Source organism: Chamaea fasciata, unplaced genomic scaffold (genome assembly GCF_029207755.1).
Source record: "Chamaea fasciata isolate MVZ Bird 193981 ecotype frontalis unplaced genomic scaffold, bChaFas1.0.hap1 SCAF_1, whole genome shotgun sequence".
Lineage (NCBI taxonomy): Eukaryota > Metazoa > Chordata > Aves > Passeriformes > Sylviidae > Chamaea > Chamaea fasciata.
In genome coordinates, this window is record NW_027094086.1 from 142,923,320 (window position 1) to 142,950,748 (window position 27,429).

The following is a 27,429-nucleotide window of genomic DNA, read 5'->3' on the forward strand; positions in this document are numbered from 1 at the left end:
GAATTGATTCCTGAGGAACACCACTGTTGATCCTTTGCCAGCCAGATGCAGCCCCATTTACTACAACCCTGAGTTCTGCCCTTCAGCCAGCTGCCCACACAGCACACCATGAACTGGCTCATCCCACAGCTGGACAACTTCTCCAGAACAACACTGTGAAGGACAGTACCAAAACCCTTACTAAAAACCAGAAAAACTTAATCCACAACACTCCCTTCATCCACTACGCAGGTGACTTTATCCTAGAAGGATGTCAAATTATTTAAGCAGGACCTTACCCTTTGTGAACACATGTTGACAGTGCCTGATGACTGCACTATTCTTTAAATGCCTTTCAGCAGTACCCGGTATAATCTTCATAATTTTTTCAGGAACTGAGATTGGATTAACAGGTCTGTAGTTCCATAGGACTTTCCTCACACCCTTGTAAAATTGGAGTAGCAGTAGCCAGAAGGGACCTCTCCAGACTCCCAAGAACTTTGGTAGGTAATCAGGAGGTATCCTGCCATAACACCCACTAGTTCTTTGAGTACTCTGGGATGAATTCCAGAACATTCACCTGATGCATGATTCCAAGTGTCAGGTTTGGAGCAGGCAAGCACAAATGACAACACAATAGGAAAAACACAGATGCAAGATCTGGCTCCGATTTGTTATGCCTCCAAATATAAAAATAATCAACAAGGATGCTGACAAAGCAATAGGGAGAGAGGCAACCAGAACAAATTAGCAAATTACACTTATTTTCCATCAAGATTAACATACCTAACATATGAAAAAACATTCCATACCTGTAAGAGCCACTTGCTCAGTGGGATGAAACTTTATGGAGTTTACTGTATGAAAAAAAGTTTTAAGTTAGTATACTAAAAGAATTCTTTCACATTATTTTATCATTAAAAGCATTGAAAAATCAAGCTGTCTTAAGTTTTCAGCAATTTTTGGTAGTAATCTTGTAGGTGATACAAAAGTGTGGTATCAAGAAAAGCAGCTACAACTGATTATACAACAACACATTTTCTAGCAAGTTATTTCATGAATCTAGTACAAGTGGTTCATGTTAGAAAGGATAAACAAACCATACTCAAATTGTATGTAAACTGACAGAGGATAAGCTCTGGACTTCCATAAAGACAATTTAAATATCCATAATTATTTCTAACTTAATGAAAACTTACTATATGTTACCATCAACATTCTGCTTATTACTTAGGATTGCAAGAACAAATGCCTGAAAACCTGATGCAAGTAACACAAATCAGATTTCAGCCCTCCAACCATATGTAATCAAAACATGATGTCCTGCAAGAATTTCATCAACCAACAAAGCTCTTCATTTCATTTCAATGCAGAAAATTCAATTCAAGACAGAACTCAGAACTCATTTCCATCCATTATACAAGTAAAATAGATGCATATGTTGTTGGGAGAGCGTGGTGTAATGAGTCTAAAAAGATACTCCTTAAACTGAGCTAACTCTATGGGGCACCAGCTGCTGGCATCCATCACCTTTGCACCACTTCAAATCAATTGTCAAACAAAAAAAAAGTTTTATTACACAAAAATTACATTATTTCTATTATAATTTATAGATATATAGTTATATAAAGTTTATATTCAATATAATTTTGTTGTTGTTGTTGTTCAAAGACAGTTGTTTATAAATACAAGTTAGAACTTAAGTTAGAACTTATTTTCACAGTTATCCAAATAACAATTTTAAAAGAAATCTACCAGCACAAAAGTTCAAGTGAGTGAAGTTTTCAAACATGACTTTATAGAACTTAGAGGTCCATGCAGCAAACAACCTGAGAAATCTGAACACACTAACGTGTTACCAGTTGTTTCTATGCATTTATCTTTGTGCTCTAGGAGCTAGAAGTAATGTAGCAGGAAGAAAAAGTACAACTCACAGCTGAAGCAGGTCTAGAGAACTTAATTCTATTTGTACTCTTGCCACAAAGTTCATGTGATGTATTGAGTTATTTAACCAAACAATCCTGGTCAATGACTGGGTTCCTCACTTTCCCAGGGTATGATAACTCAAAGTGCTCAGTTCACAACAACAAATTAAAGCTATAGAAAACCTCTCCAGTTTTGGTCTATAAAATCCTGTATTCGAAATCATTAAGAGGCAGAAGGGGGTTAATCAAGTTCTTGTCATTGGACACCAAAAATTAAGATTAATGTCAAAAACACTGCACTGCACCTCCCCAGCCAAAGAGGGGTTTAAAAAAGTTTCCACAATATTCATGCTGGTATAAAGACAGACAAACACCTATACTTAACTGTCTTAAAAACACCTATATTTAACTGTCTTAAAAACAAGATCTTTGCATTATGCAGCAAATTATATATGGGATCTTAAACAAAGAAGTGTAAAAAGATATTCACCCAGCATCTGTAGTTTCTAAACCAAATATAACACAGATCCTGCAAGACAGCTAATTTCTGATTATATAAGCTTCTTTTGTTCTCCACATGCACAACATCACAATGAGTTGTGACACTTAACTTCTGAGCGTCGTAACTGTGCCTGTAAATTTCTTTATATGGACTTGTTTATTCATTTAGCATTTGCAAAACTGTCTTAATGTGCCTCTCCAATAAAGAATCATATTACAAAATGCTCTCTGTATGAAAATTAGTGGAACTTCACAATTGACTTGTTAATGATGTTGGCAAACCTGCAAGTGAAACCACAATAAACATTTCTGTAGCAGGCCAAAACACATTCCCCCTCCCATGCTCTGTTCCCAGCTTTCACAACATACCCTTACCTTACCTGAGCCAACATGCCCTACATACTTGACAAGGCACTTTCCTGTTTCTATGCTCCACAGCAAAGCAGTGTGATCTACAAAGATTAAAACGCAGCTGTAAATAGTTGAAAACATATGTTTTTCATTTTTACCCTTTCAACAAACAAGTCATCTTCCACTGTAGCACATACCATAAGAAATCGACTTTAAATGTAGAACTCTTGACTATCACCTTATTTAAAAAACATAACATTTTCTTATCACTGTACACATCTCCCCAAAAAAGTAAAGGTGCTGTCCTAATCAGATTAATTTGCAGCAAGTATTGGAAGGCAAAACTTGGTTATATGCTTCTGTATAATGCTCCAGCTGTGTATCATGAGACTCAGATAAAAACAGAGAAAGCATTCCATGGTGAAAAAGGCAGTCACTACAAACAGGAATTCTTTGCACAGTCTATTTACTTTCTGCATGGAAATCCCAGATGCATACAGGTCACTGCAGAGCACTAAAAAACTTAATTTAAAAAGGAAATCACTCCAAATGCCACTCCTTTATCCTGCCACACCCAAAAATAAACAATTAACTTAAGTATTTAAGTGGGTAGTACCTTAAAGCTGAACTGGAGAACAGCTGTTTTCCAGTTAAATCAGGACAAAGACAAGATGTCCCACACAAAGACAAAATGTGCCCCCTCAGCAGGCACATAAAAATTGTAACAGTTCAGTTCAAGCAGCAGAGATTTCTGGTCCGTAAATATTAAAGTCTAGGCAGTACCTTTGGATTCTGTTCCAGCTTCAAAAGAATGTCACTTCAAATTGATTGATTATATCTGGTTATGATTAATTTCCCTAATAATTTTCCAAAACTACCCAAGTCTCTACATTGATTTCTGGACTCTAACAGATTTAGTGACTTGTTCATTAGTACTTGTACCCCCTCAAGAGGAAGGAATAAATCTAATAAAGTTAAAAGGAGTCAAAATTAAGATTTTTAGCTGCCCCTGTGTTCTGAGGCAAAAGACAGAATGCAAGAATACAAGAATATGCAAACTATGACCACATGTACAGCTTCTATTAAAAAAAAGGCTAAACAATGCTAGGATACAAAGCTTGCAGGGATCTCTGTACACAGCCATTTGGAATTCTGTGCTAGAGGCCTCCTCAAGCATGCAGCTCCCCATCCCACCCACCCCACCCAACATGCCGGAGCTGACTAAGGAGACTGTGACCTGCATGGAAGTGAACTGGCACATACTTCAGAAAGACCAACAAGTATGCTTGAACCTCCTAAGGGAAAAGAAATCCCAATTTTAAGGATTTTTCAGCTACAGAACTTTTTTGAAAGGACTCTTTCAGCGTGGAGCTCAGTTTTCAAGTATGCTTTGGATCTGTATTTGCTATAGCTGAGGGGCTTAACCAAAACTTTCTAAATATTCAAGCAACACAAAACTTTACCAGCAGATGCAGTTCCCAACACCACTGGCTGAGTTTTCGCGACACTGACATCCCAAATACCATCCCTGTGGCCAACATATTCCTTTACCAGCTGACAGATTGCCCTTGATGTTGTAGTTTTAAAACTGGATACAATCTGAAATAGCAGAGACACCAACATTTTTTTCCACATCGATCCAAGATTAAGTATCTCACAAATAAAAATAGATATGAACTTTGCCATGATTCTTTAATGTTCTGACAAATCACTGTTGTCAAAAATTTGATGGTAGGAAACTGAGTTTGAATGCAAATATACCTCTCATTTCTTCTTTTTCTTCTTTAATAGCAGCCCTTTTACAGAATGCAAGACAAACTATTCTGTACTACAATAATGCAATCTAATTGGAATAATGAGTTGTACAAGTGCAGAGTGCACTTCTCATTCAGTCTGGGTAAGGATTTTAATGAAAAAAAAAAAAAAAAAAAAAGGAAAAGATCAAAACCAGCAAAAGACCTTAAAACTTTCCTGGCCTATTCCCAAACAAGTACATCTGGTAACTCAGAGAGTCCCTGCTAGCCAGTGTAATGTGCTTGGAAAAAAGGTACTTTTTGTATAATTCTAGTAAAACCCAGAAACATTCCAATTTAAAACACTCACTGCTGTTTTCCTTTAAAACTGCATGAAGCTAATCAAATCAAACATGAACCTGAGAGCATATGCCTGTTTATATGTGTAATAAAGCTTTAAAAAAAATATGTCTAACTCATTTAAACATTTGATAAGCATGCTCCCTCAAAGTGAAGCTATTAGGGGGAAACAGAGAAGACTCATTAAATCCAAATTACTATGTGCATAAGTAATATCAAACGAAAGGAAGGATGGTCTAGTAAAACAGTAAAACGACAAGTCACTACTGTGTAGGAATGTTCAAAACACTCAGAAGCAACTACAGAAAGGAGGCAAATTGCAGAAAATCTACATTTTCAGATAAAGGGGAGTGCAAAATTAAAAAAAAAAAAAAAAAAAAAAAGTTTCTCTTGCTGAACACTTCCAGAGACAATTGAAACCAAGAGTCATGGAAGATGGCTTAAAAAAGTGAAGACCACTATTACAAATACCCTATTTTTACCCCACAAGTCTTGAAGCTCATAACTGCTCTTTGAGAAAGACTACCTCAAAAGCTTTCTTAAATTGAAACAAAAAGACAGCTTCAATTTATCAGTGTTTTCCTCAGCATGGAATTACAGGCAGGTATCTGACCAGTTAAATCAAAACCTTTAAATACTTCAACACAAATCACATTAAGACTTATCTACAGCTTAGTAAAAGTTAGAAAGTTAATTAAGTCTACATTTCAGATACAATAAACTAAAGCTAAAATCCCATTAGTTTCTGGTATTAAAATAGAAGGTCTTAAGTATGTCATTAAAGCAAATTACTTCAAAAAAGGTTTTTAAAGCTAAAAGAAAATCTACAGGAGCATTCCAAATCCTGAGCATGTCAGCTCTCCAATGATGAAATGATAATGCCCTATTTGAATTCCAAATTATCAGCGAATACACATTTTGATTTCACAGCAGCAGAAGGAAGAGTCATTACAGATGCACTGAAAAGAAAATGGGCTAATGGTGAAGACAATTAGTTCAACCATACTGCAGAATGTCCTAAATTTTGAACACAATCCTACTGATGCAACTTTCACATTGAATACAGTCCTCAGATTAAATGGACTCGTGTATGAGAAGTGGAACAGCTGAATTAGGTACTAACAGGAAAGGACTAATACAGCTCTCAGCTCAAACTCCAAACTTGGTATTTTCCAACTCAGCCTGTGCTTGCATTCTGTCCTTCTAATGTTGAGTCAAACCCTCATGCAAAAGTTTTCTAGGAGAAACTATCCCCTACCATCAAAAAACATAGAATGTCCAAAACTGCTGGACAGTGGTTTCACTGAACATTTAATGGCAAGGATGTAAAACTCCTTTTGAGGTATTAGCAGTCTTTAATTAACACACAGAAGAAAAGAGCTCAAGAATACAATCCAACAGTAAATATCCCGATACAGATATTTACTCAACACACACTTTTTCCATGCTTTTTTTTCCTTTCTTTTTTTGATGCCCTTCACTTCACATGTCAGTAATTGTATAAACTACACAGGGCCTGGACTACTTCCTGCTTTGCTAAACACATATAAACAATGTCCCAAGCCAAGAATGGAAATACTTTAAGAACATGCAACTTGCTAAAAAAAGGCCTCTGTAGTGCAGAAAATTTCTCAAGTAACTTCTGTAGATTATCATATACAAATAAATGATCAACCACATGCTGAGTGTGTTTCCCCTTTGTCCGTCCTCTTTCTTATATTGATACAGTTTCATGTACTTCCTTCTACAGAAAGATTTATTAGGGAAACAATTGTTTACTATGTAAACAAGTGAAAATTGAATACAAACTGAAGCAATTGCAAGACAAACAGACTGAGGCACCATGCACCAAAGTTTCTTACACAGACAGGGCCCACTGGAAATAAGAATGAAAATTTGATTAACTCAGGACCAGTCCAGCAGCAATACACTGTGCCTGATGAAAAGAATGTCCTGTGAAGCAACTTTAAGCAATCAGGATAAAACTACATAGTCCAAAAAGTTTTATTCCTTTTAACTACTGGGTGAATAAATACACTCTTTAAAGAGTCTTTATCCTGATCTAGACAAATCAGAGATCCTGGAATTTAGTTTGGATGGAGCAAGTTACATCATTTCAGTTTATTTTAGGACTCTGCATAAACAATTGATGCTTCCCTGATGTTGTAACAACTTTTACAAGCCAGGAATCGCTAACAGCAGCCATTACATCTTGTTAATATCGAAACATGGATTTCATATAGTGATTCCTGCATCTAAAACCAACTGCAGCTAAATTACAGAATCTTGTCCATTAACAAAAAAATTAGTTTAAAGAGTACCAAGTGTTAAATCTACCTCTTCAGGATTTGGACACTGATGGATAACCCTTACTGCTAAAACCATGCTTTTCTGAAATGAGTTTTGCCAACTTCACATATAGCTAAGAGATGAAAAGTATTCCAGTACGGAAATTTCATATGAAGGGCTTGAATTAAGAATGTTCACTTCAGCATTTTCCCCAAGAGAATGAACAGATTGCTTTAGTATTTTTTACCAAGTCCTAGTATTTTTTGCCAATATTAAACCAGTCAAGGATCAGCCTTCTCATTAGATTAAGCAAACAGCAAAAGGTCTTTTCAGGAAAAAAAATTGCTATATACACTGCCAATCTGAAAAATGTAATTGTGTGCAATTACACAAAACAATTGATTTGTAAAACTTAAGTCTCTTCGAATTTTCCACAGGCAAAAAAAAAAAAATCCAAAAAAACAGAGAGAAACCCCCTGTAAGGTAGTAGTATAAAAGAAGGGCTGAAGAGAAAACTTGTGATGTACTACCCCAGTGAGTTGGGAACACAACTATTTTGGACAACAGCATTGTTCATTCAGAACTCATAGAAAGTACAGCCATAAGAATTTCAAAGCCGTTGAACTCTTAAAACTTTAAATGTGTTTTTTCTCAGACAAGGTACTGGGGAACTATATCCAGTCAGGGTACAGATGGAAAAATCATGGTTTGTTAGAAAGTTATACTCTTTCCTAACTCTTTACCATAGTCCCTCTGTGGGTCAAGAGACAAAAGGTTACAGCTTTGACTCTTCCATGTAGGAAGGAAGGAGAGGTCAAAATAAAGCATCTCTGTGAAGTGCATTCAGGTTTCAAAGAACACACTGGATAGAGATGTTCTCAGTGTTGTAACTTCCTTCAGCTCCTGTCTACTGCCCAGTGAAAAGAAATACATCAGCACATGCAGACGTCTGTGGGCTACCAATTGATACAAGAGAAGTGCATAATGTTCAGGTATTAAATTCTTCACACTCCACTACTCAAGGCTGCTTTGCTGTGCATGCATATCAGTTCCCCAGGAGGCTCCACCTCATACTTCCCAGCTTCCCACACTGGAGCTGGCAGGTCTGCCTGTCTTTCCCAGGAAAAAATATGAGTGCTACATTGCAAGAAAGTAAAAGACGACAAGGATTTAACACCTGCCTTAAAACCCCCCCTAAAAAAAGAAAAAAAAAAAAGAAAAGAACCCCACAAACAAAAAAAACTAAACAAAACCAAACCAAAAAATGTACAAAACACAACACCACACTAGAGGGTACTAATTCATAACTACACAGTAGGCGTACCAAAAGTATCCAGCCCCTATTACACTATTTAAGAGGTCTCATTAAAGAATTTGTACGTCATTAAAAGAGACACCTATATGCATCAAATGGGTAAAAATAAAGGTTTGAAAAACAACAAAATAAAAAAAGACCAAATAAACAACAGGAGCTTCAGTCTATTTCACTGCTCTACTCTTACTCTCAAACTTTCATATTTCATAAGGTATTTCCAAGACACCTACACCACATATCAGCCTGCATTACAGGTCACCACAGAGCTGCCTATACAGCTGGTTCACACACCAGATTCCACTGTGGTTTCCTCTTATTTTATTTAACCTTAATAATGTATCATTAAATGATTCTGATATAAAGAAAAAAGAGCAGCAGGTAAACTCTCTGCAAAAAATTGAAAAAAGGGAGACAGCGAGGAAAACAAAAATATCAGGCTAATGCAGATACACAAAATGAAAAGCATCAGAAAGGTTAACTGCCAAAACACCAAGCAAAAAAAGATCACTAGCTACTGATGAGCAAGCTTGCAACACAAAGAAACAAATTGTTCTAGTCTCATAGCTAAAAATAAAAATTATTTTTAAAAAGAAATTGGTAATAGTACACATACAGGTGCCTACTTAATTCCCCATTTCAACTGCAATATCCAAATCTTTATTCAGAAATTCACTAGCAAGTTTTCTATTTCCTTCATGAAACAGAATTATTTTTTTAGGTCTATTTACAAAACAGCACTCCCACATCCACCTGTGCACACTCTCTCCCCTCCAATGTCCCTTCTTCAAAAAAGGCAAGCACTTAACTATATCATACAGTATGGTTGAAGTAATGGGTCATTGATGAATCCAAGATAAACGTATTGCTCCTTAGGAGGCAGATTTACTTACAGACCAGCACTACTCAGCTTAAAGAAATCACAATTTACAACTTAAAAGACTCACATTAGTCTCACGAGTACACATGGATGAGCAGAGATTTAATTTGTCTCATACCTTGCTAGTAGATGCCTTGTATGTTGTCTTTAATTTCTGAGAAAGCTGACTGGTACTATGACTGGCTGTTGAGACAAATAAATTCAAAGGAAGATATTTCAAATACAGCATTAGCTTGTTTGTATAAGTAACTGGTATTAATTCCCTTCAGTAACATTGTAAGTTTTGGTCACTGAAGTACAAAAAAGTGAATTTAAAAATACTGGTTTAGGATTCATTGTGGCTCTCTTACCTTTTGTTTTCAGTTGTCCTTTGCTCAGTTCAGCACCATCAATTGTCTGTCCTTCACCCGCTAAGCGCTCATTCAGTGTATCAATCTCCCTACGCACTAAGAAATCCAGAAACTCACATTACTACAAAAAACTGACTATCATTAATAACAGCATTAACATAATATTTAAGAACTGTTATGGTTAGTATGTTATTTTATGCTAAGTAGAGGAAAGGAGATCAACTGGGATTTTATAAAAGCAGGTCTCACCAAGACAAAGCAAGACTCACGCTGAATTTTCCAGAGATCAACCTTGACCCAGATTCCACACAAAGTATTGGTGGCTTCCAATTACTCTTACTAATAAATGAGGCTAAGGTTTAACAAAACCATTTCTGTGAAATACATGGCCCATCTGCATTGAATTGAATCCAGCAGAAGACAGAAAACTTGTGGCATCATAAATATTTTAGACACACGTTAGACACTTTGGAATTAGCACATCCTTTCTTAACACAGGTTTTATTAATTACAAAATAGCATTCTCCCCAGATACCTGTCTACTACTAGAGTCTCACAGGAAAGGTATTGCTGCAAATGACTATTACTTTATACTTTAGAATTTTTTTTTTAAATTCTGTGTACAATAAGTCTAGCAACAGTGCAGGAATTAGACCAAGAACAAAAAATATTAGACTGAGCGTGAGAAGAGAAAAATTTAGAAATTGTCAGGGGGATGAAAAGAGATCACAATCATAACTAAAGCTGTGAGGTGAAGAAAGTAGATAAAGAAATGGAAAAGAAGGAAAATAATCACACTCTGGAGGGCACAAATCCACCACTTGTTTTCTGACAAGCATTTCTGAAGGCTGGGGAGTGAAATTCTACTTTTCCTGCTGCCAGGCAACTTCTCAGCACGAGACCGAGAATTCAGTTGTGCAAATTGTCACTAAAAAATGCGTACTTTTGATGACAGCCTTTAAACCAACACAATCACTGGTTTTAAGAGCATAAAACCCCCAGAACATGTCAGAAAAAGCAGGCAAGAAATTTTGCTGTTGTTGTTGTCATTGTTGCTGCAACACGAGTGTCTGGTTTAACTGTGGGAACTGATTAGGTGTGGAAAAAAAACTGACTTGGACCCAAATCAGACAGATTCCACAATTCAGAATCCAAGCCAATGTAACACAGCTTAAAATTCCAGCAAGGGAGGCTTTACTGTATGACTGTACAGGCCTGTGTTACTGAACTTGGGGTCCTCTCACATCACCTTAGATCACTTACATTATCAGACAATTGCACTGTCATCAAACAAATATCTTTTTCAGGTAACACCTGGAATTTTTATCTGAGTGCTTGACTTCAAAACTCCTGAACAGCTACAGGTACTGGTTATGCAATGTGTAAGGCATTTGATCCAAAACCACCTCATTTTATACTATTTCAAGCAAGTCGCTTTTCCAATTTTATTTACTAATATTACATCATTAAAATTAAGCCTGTAAATATAAAACAAAGCCAAAAACTTCAAAGGCTGGATGGAGTTTCTGGAGACTAACATAACCAGGGCCTACAATGATAAGGAGACAGACCCTTCACTGGCTTTGCCCAAGAGTCAAGGCCAGGTGACAGACATCAGCTCTCACTGCTTGCATCAAAGAGCTGAGAAAGTGATTTTTCCAAAAAGATACAAACTCTATCTTTGGCTACAAGTTCAGAACAACTCCTAAACTGCTCACAGCAAAGCTACACTTATTATACAACAATATGCAATGTAAGCATTTTAATTAGTGTTACTACAACCTAAATACAAACAATTCACAAGTTGCCAGAAAAAAACCAGATACTCACATTCCAAATTTTCAATATACAGGTTTTCAAATTCCCGCTCTATTTGTCCAAAAAGTTCGAGGAGTGTATTCCGGACAGCAGATGGTAACTTAGAATCCTAGGAGGCAAAATATTGGGGGGGGGGGGGGTTATATTTTTCTTTACCTATATTTGATAAAATTACTCTTCAGTCTTGAACTGATTTTAACAGCTATCTCAATGTCCCAGCAAGGAGGGAAATTAAAACTACTGCTAGTGTAGGACACAAAACAAATAGCTCTGTGCATCATAAAGTTATTCATTTTATATATTCTTTCTCTTTCAGGGGATAGAATACAAATCACCTATGATATTTGTTTTGGTTTTCTTTAGTAGAGAAAAATTATAAAATCAAGATATATGTACAATTCATTTTAAAAATAGAAAGTGAGAAAAATTTCTGTCTAATGTCAATATGTTTCCAGTTCAAGAAAAAAGAATACTTTGTTTGATAAAGTAATTCAAAAATTGACTATGCAATGGGTTAGAAATTTGTGAACACAATGCATCTTACTACCAAAGCTTAAGACAAACTAAAATTTTAAATATATTTGAATATCTACCTGCTTTTGTCACTGACCTAAGTGTGAAGAAAACTACAGCTTGTAATCCTTCCCACCCCAGATATTACTCGAGCATTCTATTCTTCAGTTGCTCATAGACCACAACATGTAAATTGGCCTACTACACTTACTATTTACCCAGGTAGTCAGCTATAAACTTCTTTTTAAGAAAGTTTTCACTTAACTGAGTCACCTTCCGCCACAGCCCCAGGAACTGTCTGTAGGCACAGCAGGAAAGGCCATAACCCTCCCTGGCTGTGTAAGTCATTTCCGAAATTTTAAAGAGAGAGAAGAGAAACCACTCATAGCCATGATACAGAGCACACCTGCTTTGTGCAATTTTACACAGGTTCACAGCTGGCTTAAGCTGTGGCACGGTACTGGAAGAAGTGGGATCATGCTCCTTAGGCCCCCCTACATCATTCCTTTCTTCATCTGCCTCTCCCTTGATAGGGTACTTTTGTTCAGGCATTCACAGATAACCAGAAGCAAAACAGATCCTAATTAAAAACAACTTGAAACAAAAGTGATTAAACAAGAACACTAAATACACTAAACACTCTTAAGAGAAATAGTGAAGTGAGAAAAATTATTTCTAATTCAATTACCCAATAATTTCATACAGCAAGGTTATGGAAGAAACTAACTTATCCTACAACTTTTGCAACTAAAGAGGAGATTTAGAGAAGATTTTCAAACCACTTCTCAAAGCCTGAGAGTATAAACAAATCTAAACTTGTAATGAAGTAACCAACATAGTAAAATGTATTCACTTCCTTTCCTCTCTTTAAAGTTGACATTATTTAAAACAGCTTATTAAAACAGCATGTAATAATGTTATCTCTTTATCTGCAAAAGTCCTTAGCTAGACCTCATGTGGTTTACAGCTCCACTGTGAAGGAGCATTAATGCTCTCTACTTGATAGAATCTGCCACCTAGCTGCTCAAGGTCAAAAAAATCAAACAAGATGATAGATGAAACATTTTAAACATCTATGCATTACAGCATAATACACTTAAGAGTTTGCTAAGAAATACTAGAACAGCTGAAGATTTTGGTTTACTATGCAGGGGTGACAGCATGTCTTGACCTCTCAGCTGCCCTTCCTGAAGTAATGCTGCAGTAGTTCCAAATGCATGAAGAGTTTTCTATCCAAGTACTTGCATTCTCCAACTTCTACATGACTAGAAGCAACAACCTAGGCTCTGTTAATTCCCAGAAAACTAATGCTATGATTTACTGAAAAAATAGATTTAATTACAAAAGAACAGTCACAACACTGAGAAAACACCAAGTTTTCCCTCCAGCATATCTGCAGACTTCAGTGTGAAGTTTCTCATAGCCAAACTCCATTTGTATTTCAAACCAACTGTCTGATAAAAATCAAGTTTAGCATAATCTTTGCCACTCCCACACTAACAATGTGTCAATTTGACAATAAATACTTTTTAAACTGATATTTGCTTATCTTTGCCAGAACTGCTTCTGACAGAAGCCTTACCTACAGGTAACCTGAGAACTTTTAGGTGCAACACTCCAAGTCCAGATTGCACCCACTACACTGATGTGATTAAGAAAGCTCCAGAAGCAGTGGCTGCTGTTCTTTCCCTTCAGTTTAATCACAACAGAGCACACCTTCATTTGAGCCAACAAAAAAAAAAAAACAACCCACACAATCAAAAATCTGAGTTAGCTCACACTTCTGCCAGGCAGGCAGTATTTGTTTACTTCATGGAAAGGAATGCAGAACAGCGTTCCAACTAATATTTTCCCTATCAGAGTCATCATAAGAAGTATTTGGTTTATTCATATTTCTGGGTTGCTGCTGTTCCAAATGCAAACTTATGAAAGCAAGAGTCAACCTTGAATCAACTTTTTCTTTTCCAGGTAGGGGGGAGAGGTTGCAGAGAATAAAAAGGCTGACATTTACACTCTTTTATGGCTTTATCATTCATGTAAGAATACACAGAAGCTGATAAACTCCACAGGTCTCAACACAACCTGAAACACAGTCAACATCCACATCAATGATCTCCAAAGGCAGTGAGCACTTAGAAGCAACAAAATCTGTTGTTCCTGCAGCTTTCCTGGACATATTTCAATCATTAAGTTTGTTTAGCTTCTCCCTATATAAAATGCATTAAAAAGTGATGCAAGCTCCCAGGCATCACCTTACCTGCCCTTCCAACATGTCTCTCTGCAGTCCCGCCCGCTCCTGCTCGGAACTGTTGGTCCTTCGGATGGAAAGGCTGTGGGATTTACGTTTCTGCTTTGCCTGGCGAGCAGATGCACAACTTCCACTTTCTATTGGCATTACTTCAAAAAAACAGCTTCACAGAGGCTCCTATGATAAACTAAGGACAAGCATCACATATTACAAATTGGTTTGCCAAATGAACCACAATGTAAATATTCTTCTCAAAATGGAAGTATTTTGTTCTACTAAGCTTTGGAGTTGTTTGGGTTGTCATTAAAAAGAAGAGATCCCTTTTACTTACAGCTGTTCTTCAAACAACATTAATTCAAAATCATATGCATATATGTAAATAGAGTGGAATTGCTTCTGCATTATTTATTCATTAGCTGACAGACCTTCACAAAAGGAAAATAAATTCCACTTCCTTGCTCATTTTGGAGAACACCAGCAGAGACAGCCCCAAAATGCTTCCAGGAAACAACTATTATGCATATATAGTTCACTGAGATGCATGCAAAATTAAAACCCAGCTGGAAAATGAAAGCAAACATGGTAATTTAGGGACACTGTCAGGTTAAGAATGTATTATTCAACTTTAAGCATTACAATACAAAATTTAACAGACATCTTTGTTCAGATATAAGCAGAAATTAATTTTCATGACAGAAGTTCTGAAAACTACCTTCCACCATTTTTGGCAGCTCATGGTTCCACTTCCCTTAATAATGAAAGTACCCATGAACTTATGAGAGTAGTGAAAGTGCACCTGACTTAACAGGCTGCTGGTGATTTGGTTCATTTCTGTCACCTTGAGAAAGCCAAATATATGCATTTTAATATGCCTAAAAACACCTGACAGTATCTCCAAACAGTATTACCATGCATGAGCTACTGCTTCCCCTGTTTAAGAAAAATCAAATTATGTCTGATTTATTGCATAAATGTGGAGAATATATATGAAAAATCAAATTATGTTTGATTGCATAAATATGGAGAATATGGTCTTTACTGTCAAAATCTTATTTTTACAAACATATAATTACAGGATTTTTTAAATTTAAACCCAACGTTCAACAGAAATTATTTTTTGTTTCATGGGGTACGAGTTGTTAAACATTTCAAATGTTTCAGGATTGATTACCCAAAATTTTTCAGTCATGCACAATGAGAACAAAATAAAAATTCATTCTCCAGCATAAATCATTTCTGAAACAACAATTAAAACTTAAAATAGGTGCAATAGCCTGCAGAGAAATAGGAGAGCAGAGTTGGCAAAGCTAACCAGGCAACTGAGCTTCCTTTTAAGTAAGTTGATCAGAGAAAATTTAAACCAAACCCAGGGCCACTTCCAATTTAAGATCCGCCAACACACTGGATCTCACGCTAGGAATGAGCACCATTGCTATTAACAAGATCAGGCATTAACCACTTCAGGGGGCTGACATGGTGTTTGCAGCTTTTGAACACTTCATAAAGCCAAGGAAAAGCATACCTTACTAAAAACACAGTATGCACCGTGAGTAACAAGAGCTTGAAATCTCCTTTGGGTTTTCTATCACAAAATGAAAATGTATGAAGATACAGAAATTTGTATCTAAAATGAGACTAGATTTAGTTAAGATTTTAATGCCCATCCATCCTTATTAAAAAACTTGGTATTTTAATTAGCTTTTGGAACAACCGAGTTCCAGTAACCTGACACCAATTCCATAGTGAATCTAAAATAAAATTTAGGTTGCACCAGTGACCTGTACTGTACTAAAAATTTTTTTTTCATATCCTCTGGATTCCACAGAGTCCTCTCCTGCACCTAATCCCATCAGAGCTTTTTATGTGTGATTAATCAGTAGTAACTAAATAGCTATATTCACAAATTGAAGCAGAGACGAGAAGAAACTACCATTGGATGGTTCCTTATTTGCCTAAATTCTGCTATTCACTGTGGCTAGATTCCTCTAAAAATTTCTTTAGAAGTCCATCCCATAAACAGTTATTGCCAATTTTCTGGGCTTCACTAAGTATCTTCCTGTTCATGGACATATGGTCAAGACCGAGGAACAGGTTTTCCATGCTCATCACATTTCTATTTCTTTTCAAAAGAGGATCAGATCCCAAGCATACATATATATATATATTCTCCCCTCTTCCACCCTGCTTCCTATCTCCCTTGGGAACCACTGATTCAATGGCTTTCAGTTACCACATTCTGCAGTTTGGGATTACATTTTAAGGCCAGAAGCATCAGTGTGCACACAGGCAGATTTGTTAAGACACTTTTATTCATACACATAGCTACATATAATCCCATAAATCCATTAACATCGTTTCACTTAAGATCAAGGGGTGGAGGGGGGTAAAAAAAAAAAAAAAAAAAAAAAGGCAATTTCTGATCCCTGCCAGATGCAGTTCTTGAACAGTGAGACACAAAGATGTTAATGTGGCTTATGCCCTACCAGCCATTGTTTTAACTATGTTCGTTTCCACTTGCCCTTTCTGCCAAGCTACTTCATTTTGGAGGATGTTACTGAGCAATATCCTTTTTTTGAGTGCTTAATAAAATCACAGAATTATTTGCATTGGAAGGGACCTTTAAAGGTCATCTAGTTGCACTCCTCTGCAATGGGCAGGGACATCTTTATCTGCATCAGGTTGCTCAGAGCCCTGTCCAACTTGACCTTGAATGTTGCCATGGGTGGAACATCTGCTGCCTCTCTGGCAACTTGTGCCCACGTTTCACCACCCTCACTGTAAAAAATTCTTCCTTCTATTTAATCTCAATCTGCCCTCTTTTAGGTTAAAATCGTTATCCCTTATCATATCACTGCAGACTCTTTCTCCGAAGTTCCCTTTAAGTATTGAAAGACCCTGATAAAGTCCCCCCAGAGAATCCTCTTGAGCTAAAAACCCCATCTCTCTCAGGTTTTTTTCACAGATGTTTGCAGCACTGACAACTTTTGTGGGTCTCCTCTGGGCCAGTTCTAATTGAGCCACTGCCTGTCACTGGCTGCATGCACACATTTCTGCCTCACATCTGGTTTTTCATGCCCCACTACCCCCAGGTCCCTCTCTGCTGGACTGCTCTCAATCTGTTCACCCTCCAGCATGCACTGACATCAGGGACTGCTCCAACCCAAGGTACAGGACCCTGCAGTTGGCCCTGTTAACTTCATGAGGTTTGCATGGGCCCACTCCTGAAGCCTGTCATGGGGTCTCTGGGTGCTGTCCCTTCCCTCAGTGAATCAACTGCAGCACTCAGCATCAGTACACACAGATTTGGCAGCTATACACCCTAGCACATAGAATTTAAAGGGACACAGTCATAGGCATGAGATTACATCTTTGCAGAGTGAAATTCTCACGTTCACTACACAGAAGTTTCTACTTTGGCAGTTCATGAGCAAATGGAGCAGACTGGGTAGGAAACTGTCTCCGTTTGGTAGCAGCACTTCACCTGCAGCCAGTGTCACTGCCAGGGACTGCCCTCTCCTCATGCAGCAGCATGACACACCACCCATGCACGTTCTGGAGAGGGCAAACATGCAGCTGTTCCCAGGCTCGGCAGGAGGGTGCACACAGCCACAGCAAAGCTGAAACCAGAGGCCACAAGCAGGCATGTGCATACAGAGGATGGGAAGGAGAAGCTAAGGGGAATAGCTTCACTGCCTTTAATTATTGTTCTGATCCCACCGAACAGCCTTACAAACTTTGAGTAAGGGAGCAATAATCAAAGAGGATTTTTTTTAGAACAAGGATTTGAATTCAGTTTTAAAATAGTGACAGTGTCCCTTTAAATATTAACTTCACTTTGACAATTTCAGAACTCTTCTGATTCTAATTGCAGCAGCAAGAAGCTGAAGGTTTTTCAAGAGCAGATTTCAAAACAGATCCTTGGCAATATGATGCTAAAAAAATAAGGTGCTCATTTCTAGCTGTTACCTGATTCCCCTTATTATGTAAGGTTTTCAAACAATGAAAATTACCTGTCCAGAATATCAGTGTCATGTTACATATCCTATGAAAACCATATTAAATATTGATTAGTGAAACAGTCAGTAGTACACAAACCAGTCAAAGTCTTTCAAATTTTTGAAACTTTTGTAGTTAGAACACACCAGACAACGGGACAGGGATGACAGGGGAAAACATAAACTCAAGTCAAGGCTAGGCACCAAATCCCAGTCAAACCAAGTAAGAAAAAAGTACTTCAAAACAATCTATTACATATTATTAGCCAGATATAGTTAGTCTTAACTTTAGAGTGTTCCAAATGGGTTCTGAAAAGAAAAATTCATGAAGGTCACTTTCCTTCTACTCAGTAATGTAATTCCATCCATTCCAAGTAGGATAGAAAAACCACCAAGAAGTATTGGAATCTTGCTTCCTGAATCAAATGAAGCTAAATTCACTTAAGCTGAAAATTAGCAATCAAGCATAAAAAAGGCTGAACAAAAGTACTTTCTGAGAAAAAAGGGAGAGGGGGAGAAGCAGGAAGCATACTGTATTACTAAACTATTTTCACTAAGGGTGGCAGTTCACAAGTACTGTATTACTAAAAAGTGAAATTAAGAGACATACTGAGCTATTCCGCTCAGTCGTTTTGGAAAACACTAATTTGCATAGACTTCACACAATGAGCCGTCAAAGCCTCGAGAGAACCTTTCTAATGATGTAAATCTGCAGAAATGGGGGAGGAAAAGATGTTCCAGAAAACATCCAGACCACAGGTGGTTACTACTTGCTGAATGCAAAGATACTCCAGTATTTCAGATATGCTGTTTAATTAAACTCACAGGATATTTTACAGGGTGTTAAATTAAAGTTCCACCACCTACCTTTCTGTAACAGATGTACTCAGTCACAGGAAATATTTCATCAGAGTAAGAGAAAAGAGCAGATGTGTAACCAATTACTGTTTTAGTCAGCTACAAGAGAGAAACAGCACCGACCAAGAGTGCACACACCAGCCTTACCAGACTTAAAAACTCACTGCAGCAATAACTTGTCGTACTTGCCTACTTGTGCTCTTGAACACAGATCAAGAAGGCTCTGAAAGGAGAGAATTCCTGGGGTATGCATGTTGCTGAAGCCAGGGAGAAAAGCTGTTTTAAGATGTGTCAGAGCACAGACAGAACGGCTACAGTATTGCATTTCCTTTTTTGTTCATTCAAGACAACACACAAGTCTGTAAAGGGAAAGCATCAGCAAGATTCAGCAACATCTTCCCCAACATCTCCCTGCTCCATTTTCTTTAGTGTTTAGAAATAGCAATAGTTACTATTTAAATGATTGTGTCAAATGAAAAGAAAAACCCACACAATTTTAGTGTATTTGTGTATGCTTAAATATCTTCATCTCATGTTTCACATTTTCAAACATGGCTTAGTAGAAAATTTCTGTGTATACTACATAAAACACAATGGCATTTTACAATAGTAATTATTGTCTAGTGCAGCATTAAAACCTTACAATACAAAGATGCCCGTTAATGTAGGGGAGTGTGTGGGTTTGGGTTTTTTTTTTTCCCCCAAAGCAGGGAGGGGAAGCAGACAGAGAAGAGAATGATTACAGTTATTAAGTTCTTAATTACATGGAACTCAGTTTGACAGTATTATTCATGAGTTAAGGGAATTTAAGTATCAACATATGCCACTACACTCTTTATTAATATGCAAAGAAATCAAATTTAAAGGAGTAAAACTTCCATTTTGCGGTCTTCAGTGAACAATTTGCTTCAGTGATGCTGTACATTCAAGTGCCATTAATTCAATGCAAACCTCAAGACTACAGCACACCTGAGAAAGATCAGACTAAAGAGACTGCTTTGTAAGACTAGTTGTTTTGCTAAAGGTAAATATTTAGGAAACAAAACCATTCCAGATCATCACAGATGATGCTAGAAACACTAACGTGTGTGCTCAAACCTTGTGAAATCCTCTCAAGCATTACAACATTGATTTTCTCATCTAAATTTAGTGCAGCTCTCTTTCAAATGAAACTGGATGTTCCTCGAAATGTAAAAGGAGAAAGTAGGCATCCCCCAGTGAAAATGACAACCTCCTCTCAACAGAAAGCAGAGTAAAGAAGCTGCACCAATAAATTTTAAGTATGTTATACAGCTGAAATTGAGGATAAAAACTTTAACACATTAGTGAGTACCTAGTCTAAGCAAGCTTCTAACACCAACATCCAAATGTAAGCCAGCCCAGTTTTGGTGCTAGCAAGCTTTGATCTTCCTAATTCAACTATGTCAGCAAATGCTGCAGTCACACCAGAATGCAGGGCTGACCCAGCCTGCCACACACTCTGCTAAAGCAAGAAATGCTACTCTCACATACAAGCTTGTATTATCTCATACTAAACAACAATTAGCAGACTCGGATTTTTTTTTATTTTTTAAGATATAGTAGAAACCTTCCTGGGTCCACTAATAATCATCAGACTAAGATCTATTTAATGAAATTGCTGATGTCCTCCTGAAAGCCTCCTTTTGAGAACAGGGCCACCTGTGCATGCTGAGGGTGCTCATTGTTTCCACTAGTTCAAATGATGCAAGGTACAATACAATCTTAGCTTCTACTATACTACTAGTTAGTAACCTATCAGTACATATTGTATCTTCTTTTATTTATAGGTATTGATGAACTGACTTTATTGAAGACTTCAACAGACAGCATCAGGTCCTGCTAAATTCCTTACAGCTGGTTAACTCTGAAAATATGTTTGAAGGGTACTTTATTTCCTCAGCTGTTTCACAGACACTGCAGCTCCTATTTCTGTATCAGCAAATCCTCAACAGCCTAGAAGTACCCTACATGCAGGCATAGGGATGCAAACGTAAGACCTGAGGGCGAGGAATCCTAAGGAAGTTCAAGAGCAAAGGCAATTTAACCAGGTGTTTCTTCACAGAAGTACTGTACCACACTCAGAAGCCAGAATCTTATTCTGGCTAACTCTAAAAAAATAGTATTTATGTACTTGTTATGGATGTACTAGATGAATTATGGTCTTATTCAAGCAGAGTGGCCCTAGTATCATTGCTCTTCATCTGGGAATATATTACTTGCTGGTAATTTAGAAACTTTTAGTTCTTAAGACTTGAACAAAACCAAGTAATTTTGACTCTAACCGTAATACATCTAGCAAGCTCTTCAGAAGCACCAATAAATAATCTCTGCACAGCACATTCTTGAAGCATTACCTCACATGGTCTAGCACAGAGAACTACACAACCTACCAACAGTCCATGTAAGAGCACTGGGAGCACCCAGCCTACCATCTTCATCACCAAGCCTAAAAATAGTCAGTACATATTGCTTGAGGATGAGAAAATACAAATCCTTCTGGCTTGCAGGGAGACCATCCTGATTCCTATCCATCCCTCAGTGGTCATTCACAGAGCAGTAACCAGCTCTCCCCACAGGGTTTTGAAGTGCTGGCCTACAGAAAAAGCCCCTCGCCCTCGCTTTCACCTCACAAGACAACTTACTAGTCTTAGTTCCAAGACTTAAAATTCCATCACACAGAATGATCCTAATCTCATCTCAAATTTATAGAATGCAATACCACTTAATTCCTCCTTACTCAGAACATACTAGCTCTGGCTTGCAATTCAGGATTTCATTGAGGTAAGATCTTCTTGCAAGACATTATCACCACACTCACAATATCTGTCTTGTGACTGTACCAACAAACTTAAGCACTTCAGTCCATATTAAAGACTGCATGCTTTAAACAAGTCCTGAATTAAAGAAAGATATGGTGGAAGGGCCTGCCTGTATTAAAGAGGCAGTCTCATCTTAGAATTGAAAACGATAAACCTAGTTCAGGGACACATACACATAAACAACTGGCATTAAAAAGACAGTCAGTGTTACAGCTGGCCTCTGCCTTAAATTCTAATGTTTGGTGCCAGCACCTTTTCTTAAAATAACTGCCCAAGTACACAACACACAAAGCTACATCTAAAGTTATTACAAGACAGGTTAGAGCTGACACCATGCACAAAGATTATCTAATCTACACTACTCATTAGAAAACACACTTGTGGGTTCTTGGGGTTACCAGCTCTCTTTCAAAAACATCAAGAAACACCAACAGCAGACTTGCTTGGCAAGCAGTTTCAGAAATTTGCTTAAGGAGAATGGTGCAGTTGCAATATTGTAAAATGGGTGCCTGAACAATGAGACGTTTGTATCATGTCAAGGTGTACTCAATGACACGGAATCACTTCAAAGAAGCTGTTCCACTAGTTCCTTACATAAACCTTCCATGACATTACTGTTATAGAAAGCCCACTTTAACTGCAACAACAAAATAAATCTGACAAGCTGGACAAGAGAGATAAAAACACACGTAGAAGTTTCTCTTTATTCCCAAACACCAAGATGTCCTTGAGCACAGACCAACACTTACCTTGAAAGAAGTTTTCCTCGTCTTTGGATAAGGAATGGAACCTAACATCCACTCAACCTCTGAATACATTAAGCATATCTATTCTTCCCTCAAACTTATTTTCACAGGGATTAGCTCAGAAAAAGAGAGAACTACTGAAGAGGGCTCTGTACACACTTTTATCCACCTTGGACACTTCCATGTCATCCTCCCACTGCTGAAGGCCAGGTTCGCCCCATGCCACCACAAACGGCGCTGCCCTCATCATTTAGCTGCGCCCCACTTCAGAAATTTGGGTGTTGCACGTTTACTGCATTTGTACAGGTGTCAGAGGATCTGAACTCCACCTGTAAACCCCTGGGGCTCTACGCTTGGCCTGTCCTTAGGAAACGCAGCAGCACAGGAGCAAAGTTAGCGAGAGGAGTCTCCTCAGCAGCACCCGCGGGTTCCCTACCCGCAGACCTGGAACCACCCCTACAGCCTCGGGCTGGAAGAGCTCAAAAACCGCGACACACACAGAAGAGGAAGGAGAGCTTATTTTCGGTTATTTCGTGTTTTTCTAAGAGAACGTGCAAGTCATTTCACGCGGAAATGAAGCGGAATAGGACGGGCAAGGGAGGGGGTGCCCAGGCAGCAGCCCCGGTTTGCGCCGCGGGCCTGGGCGGCGGCGGCGGCGGCACCGCGCAGGTACCAGGGCGATGGTGCCGCCGCCGCTGCCCCGGACCCGCCCGGACCCCCGCACCCCTCGGCGCCTCGGGCGGCCGCGAACATGGCGGAGGGTCCGCGCCCCGCTGCCCCCGCACTCACCTGTCAGCAACAGCCGCGGCGGCGGGCGGGGAGGGGCAGGGCCGCAGGCGGCGCGGAGAAAGAGGAGGGGAAGGATGAGGACAACGAGGAGGAGGAGGAGAAGGCGGGAGGGGCGGCAGCGGAGGCAGCAGCAGTAGCGACGATCGCGGCGCCGCTCGGGCAGGACGCGCCTCCCCGGTGCCGAGCCCTCGCGGCGACATCCGGCGGAAGCGGCGCGGCCCCCGCTCCGAGCCGCGATGGCGACGGGCTGGCACCGGGACAGGCTCCCGGCCGGCAGAGCCGGTGGGCTCGGCGATGCCCCGGCCACCGGGACAGGCTCCCGGCCGGCACAGCCCGCGGGCTCGGCAGTGCCCCGGTGGCCGGGACAGCCCCGTGGGCTCGGCATGTCCCCGGTGGCCGGGACAGGCTCCCGCCAGGCACAGTCCGCGGGCTCGGGAATGCCGCCGGGGCCGGGCAGGAGCTGCCCCAGCACCACCGCACTCCTCGGCCCCGCTGCTCCCCGGGTCACCGCGGTGCTGGAGGTCAAACGGCGGAGCTGTGTTCCCTGCCCGCCGTGGCCCCTCGGGGTAACGCCGTGGTGGTTCGCCGGTGCTGTTACCGAATTAAAACTTAGTTACCTCCAGTAACACTGGATCAGGTAGACTGAAAAGGGAGATGAAACTTCCCTGAAACACCACTGGAATTCCGTATTTTTTTAATACATAAGAACTGGGAGATACTGAATGTGGAGGTTTTTCTACTGTGTCTGCAGACGGAGTGACAGAGGCAGCGCATCAAAGCTAACCACGACGTTCTGCAAGTAGGCTGTTCACTCTGAAGCCTACAACACGTAATTGAAATGTGATTAATTCCTCTGCTGATTAACACTTTGAATAAACCTCCACCTAAAATTCTTATTCATTATAGCAGATAGTGAAAGTCAAAAGAGGCCTTCGCCTAATTATTTTCTCTCTTCCAGCAGATTATCTTAACTGCTTTAGAAGAGGTCTGTAAAAAGGCCAGAAGAACATGTGCCAGTGAGAGCTGGAAATATTACATTTTCTTTTAATGTGCTTCCCAACTACAAGTCTGCCTGCAGTTCTCATTTGTCTTTTTTTCCTTTCTACTCACTTCTCTGCATGTCTTAAAGCTGTGTTAAGCAGCAACAAAAATAGTGGTTTACCTATTTACTAGCACAGTTCTCATTACTGGAGGTCATTCTCCAAAATCACCGGCCTAACTGGTTGAGAACATTCCATAATTTTAACCTGTTCCCTTCTTCAAAGCCACTAAAAGGGGGCACACTAAATAACTGAATGGCTTTAAGGAGTGGAAAAGAAGGAAGACTGCACAGGCAAAAGGAGAGGGACAAGAGATGGAACAGAGGTACCCAGTAGGAGACCTGAACACAACCTGACCAAATGCCCAGTTTGATGCTTTGAATTCTCTTTAGAGTTGGTGCAGTTGTGGGTGGCTCAGCCATCTTAGCCAAGTGACAATTCGAGTTCTCAGCTGTTCAGTTGCTAACTAGACATTTTTAAGCCTCATAATCGCTACCAAAATTACTTTATCCTAATATAACGGCAGTGTACTGTAACAATTTTAGCTATATATGTGAAGGAAAAAAATGTCCAGCAGGAGTACAAAGATCCACATTAGAGATTTCCTGGGGAGAACACCTGGCAGCTTTTTTCTCCTCTGCTGCAGCACACTCCCTAGAAGCAGGGTGCGTTACAGAGACGACCATTTTTTTACCTGAAGAAATGCAAAATACTGAAATGAGGAGAGATGGGCTTAAACAACTTTTTCTGTGGTACAGAGTGCCTCACCTGAAAATTAACAGGCCCTGTATGGATGCAGTCGCTTTTTCATGAGAAGAGAATTACAAGTGGCCTGTTGTCACTCTAGCTTTGCTACTGGTTTGGTTTTGTCATGGCACTGCAAGAGTAGAAGGCACCGTGTAATGGATAGGAGCAAGTACAGAACAAAAGACTGATCTGCTTTTCACAAACTACCTGATACAAAACAAGAGAGACAGCAATACAGCAGCCTAGGGAAACGGGTCAGTGCTAAGCAGCATCTTTTCAACAGCTTAGAAGCTTTTTTTAATAAGCACACAGCAAAGTGGCAAAAGTTAGGTTGTCATGGACAGATCTATTTCTGCAAGCAAGGCTGGACTTGAAAAGCATGCTAGAAGGCTTGGGAAATCAGCAACAGAACAGAGGAATAGCTGAACCTCCCAAATTAGCATTTTTCAAACCTGTAAATGTAGCAAGAAAAGGCAAAGCCTTCTGTCCAGAGCTCAAACCAAAAGAAATAAAAAACCCCTAAACCAACCAACCAAAAATCTAAGAGAGAAAAGGACTCAAGGGTTATTTCTTGATTCATATATGAAATCTCCTAATAACTCCTTCCTAGAAGAGTAGTTTCCTATACCATTATTCATTCACCTTATGTTGTATAAAAACATTTGGAAGCCATCCATCATACCACTCTTTCCATCAGCTTGAGATAGCAGAATGAAATGCAAATACAACATCCTACTTATATATTTAGCATATATGTATTACATTCTTACTACAAAGACATCTGTCTTCTCTGAAGTGAACTGAAGCCAACCCACTTCCCTGAAAGAGGCCTTTTAAGTTGAGTCAAGGGAACAGCAGATTAGCTAAGACTGGGAAGTATTTACCTTTCATTTCAGATAAAACCCGGGTTGTTTTTTGCTCAGGACATGAGTGGATCATTTAGACAAATATTTTCTGAAGAGCTATGACTCCAGGCAGGAAAGTACTCACAAGAAGAATTCTCTAGGGAGACCAGGAACAAGGATAGCTCTGTAGCTGAGAAGGGTGAAGTGGAAATCTTAAACATCAGAACAAGTTAACAGGAGGCTGAAAAAAAAGAAGTTTGGATGTGAAGGGGGAAGAAGAAGCCCATTGATTTTCCTTGGCAAATCTGAAAATTGAGGACAAGCATTTTTCAGGAGTTTATGCATTCCTGGCTGGGGTCAAATCCCAGGTTTGTTCAGCATTTATTTCATCTTGTAGCTTGTCATCATCATCTTGTTAAATTTGCTGGAGAATTAAAAGGTTTTCCTTCAGTTCGGTGGGGGTTACACTTCATTTTCTCTCAGTAGAGATCAATGTCAGTGGTTTGCAGATGGTTGGATTTTCAGGTGAATTAAAGACTTTCCAGTCATTACAGGAAACTGTTTTTCCCTTGTTAGCTGAGTGAAAACAATCAGCAGACTTCAGGAGATACAAAAATTAAGTCTCAAAAGCATTTGTATATCACTTCAGGCATTCTGTTTATGCAAGGTGGAGTAGAAGTTCTGAGGTTAGAGTGAAGTGCACACCATTACAAAAATTAGCATGCTTTATTTTCAACACAAAGAGCTTTGAAGGTACAGAGCAAGTCTGGAGGGGAGCAAAAGAAAAGATGATACAGGTGCCATAAAACAGCTGATCCTGAAAGTATCTGGTTAAAGGCTTGGGAAGTCTCTTCCTTGTTTGTTTTGTGAAAATGGTTTGTTTTGTCTCTGTCATCCTTCCTCTCGCTTCTTTGCCTGTCATTATCCACCAGGACTTGTCACTTCTTGCTGCTCATCAGCGTTGACTCAGGTGAAGTGCTTTGTTTGTCTGTGCAAGATGGGAACTGTAATTGTTTCAGACTGTCAGGTTCTAAAGTGCCTGTATAGAAGTTTTCAGTAGTTATTACTAGGAAGAAAAGCCTCTTTTCTCTGTTGTCTATAAGGACATTTTTCCTGGTTTCCCTCTGCTGTGTAGCCTGAAGCTCACTGTGTACAGCTGCTAATGTCCCATGCCAGCTGTGCCCCAGGCACAGGCACATCTCTGTCTCCCAGGGGACTAGTTCCTATTCGAAAAGAGCTTTATTCACAGGAGAGCTGCTTGTTAACTCTGTTGTCATCATATGAAATGCTGGCTTGTATGTCCATCTCAG

At 39.2% G+C, this 27,429-nt stretch overlaps 1 protein-coding gene across 5 annotated transcripts in view; it reads right to left on the minus strand.

The window, feature by feature from the left end:
- WDR37 (WD repeat domain 37) overlaps window positions 1-23,632 on the minus strand; it is a 43,770-nt gene extending 20,138 nt beyond the window's left edge. The window contains exons 1-9 of one of the 5 annotated variants that reach the window (XM_066200478.1): window positions 23,488-23,632; window positions 18,270-18,301; window positions 14,269-14,446; window positions 11,511-11,607; window positions 9,681-9,776; window positions 9,449-9,513; window positions 4,220-4,355; window positions 2,786-2,857; window positions 792-836 (exon numbers count right to left, since the gene is read on the minus strand). In XM_066200478.1, coding sequence (XP_066056575.1) covers window positions 792-836; window positions 2,786-2,857; window positions 4,220-4,355; window positions 9,449-9,513; window positions 9,681-9,776; window positions 11,511-11,607; window positions 14,269-14,406 — 649 coding nt within the window. In that variant the 5' untranslated portion in view covers window positions 14,407-14,446; window positions 18,270-18,301; window positions 23,488-23,632. Of the gene's footprint in view, window positions 1-791; window positions 837-2,785; window positions 2,858-4,219; window positions 4,356-9,448; window positions 9,514-9,680; window positions 9,777-11,510; window positions 11,608-14,268; window positions 14,447-18,269; window positions 18,514-22,701; window positions 23,340-23,487 lie in introns of those variants that run through there. The other 4 variants (XM_066200473.1, XM_066200464.1, XM_066200486.1 and 1 more) reach the window with 4 other exon arrangements.
- Between the last annotated feature and the right edge of the window lie 3,797 nt (window positions 23,633-27,429).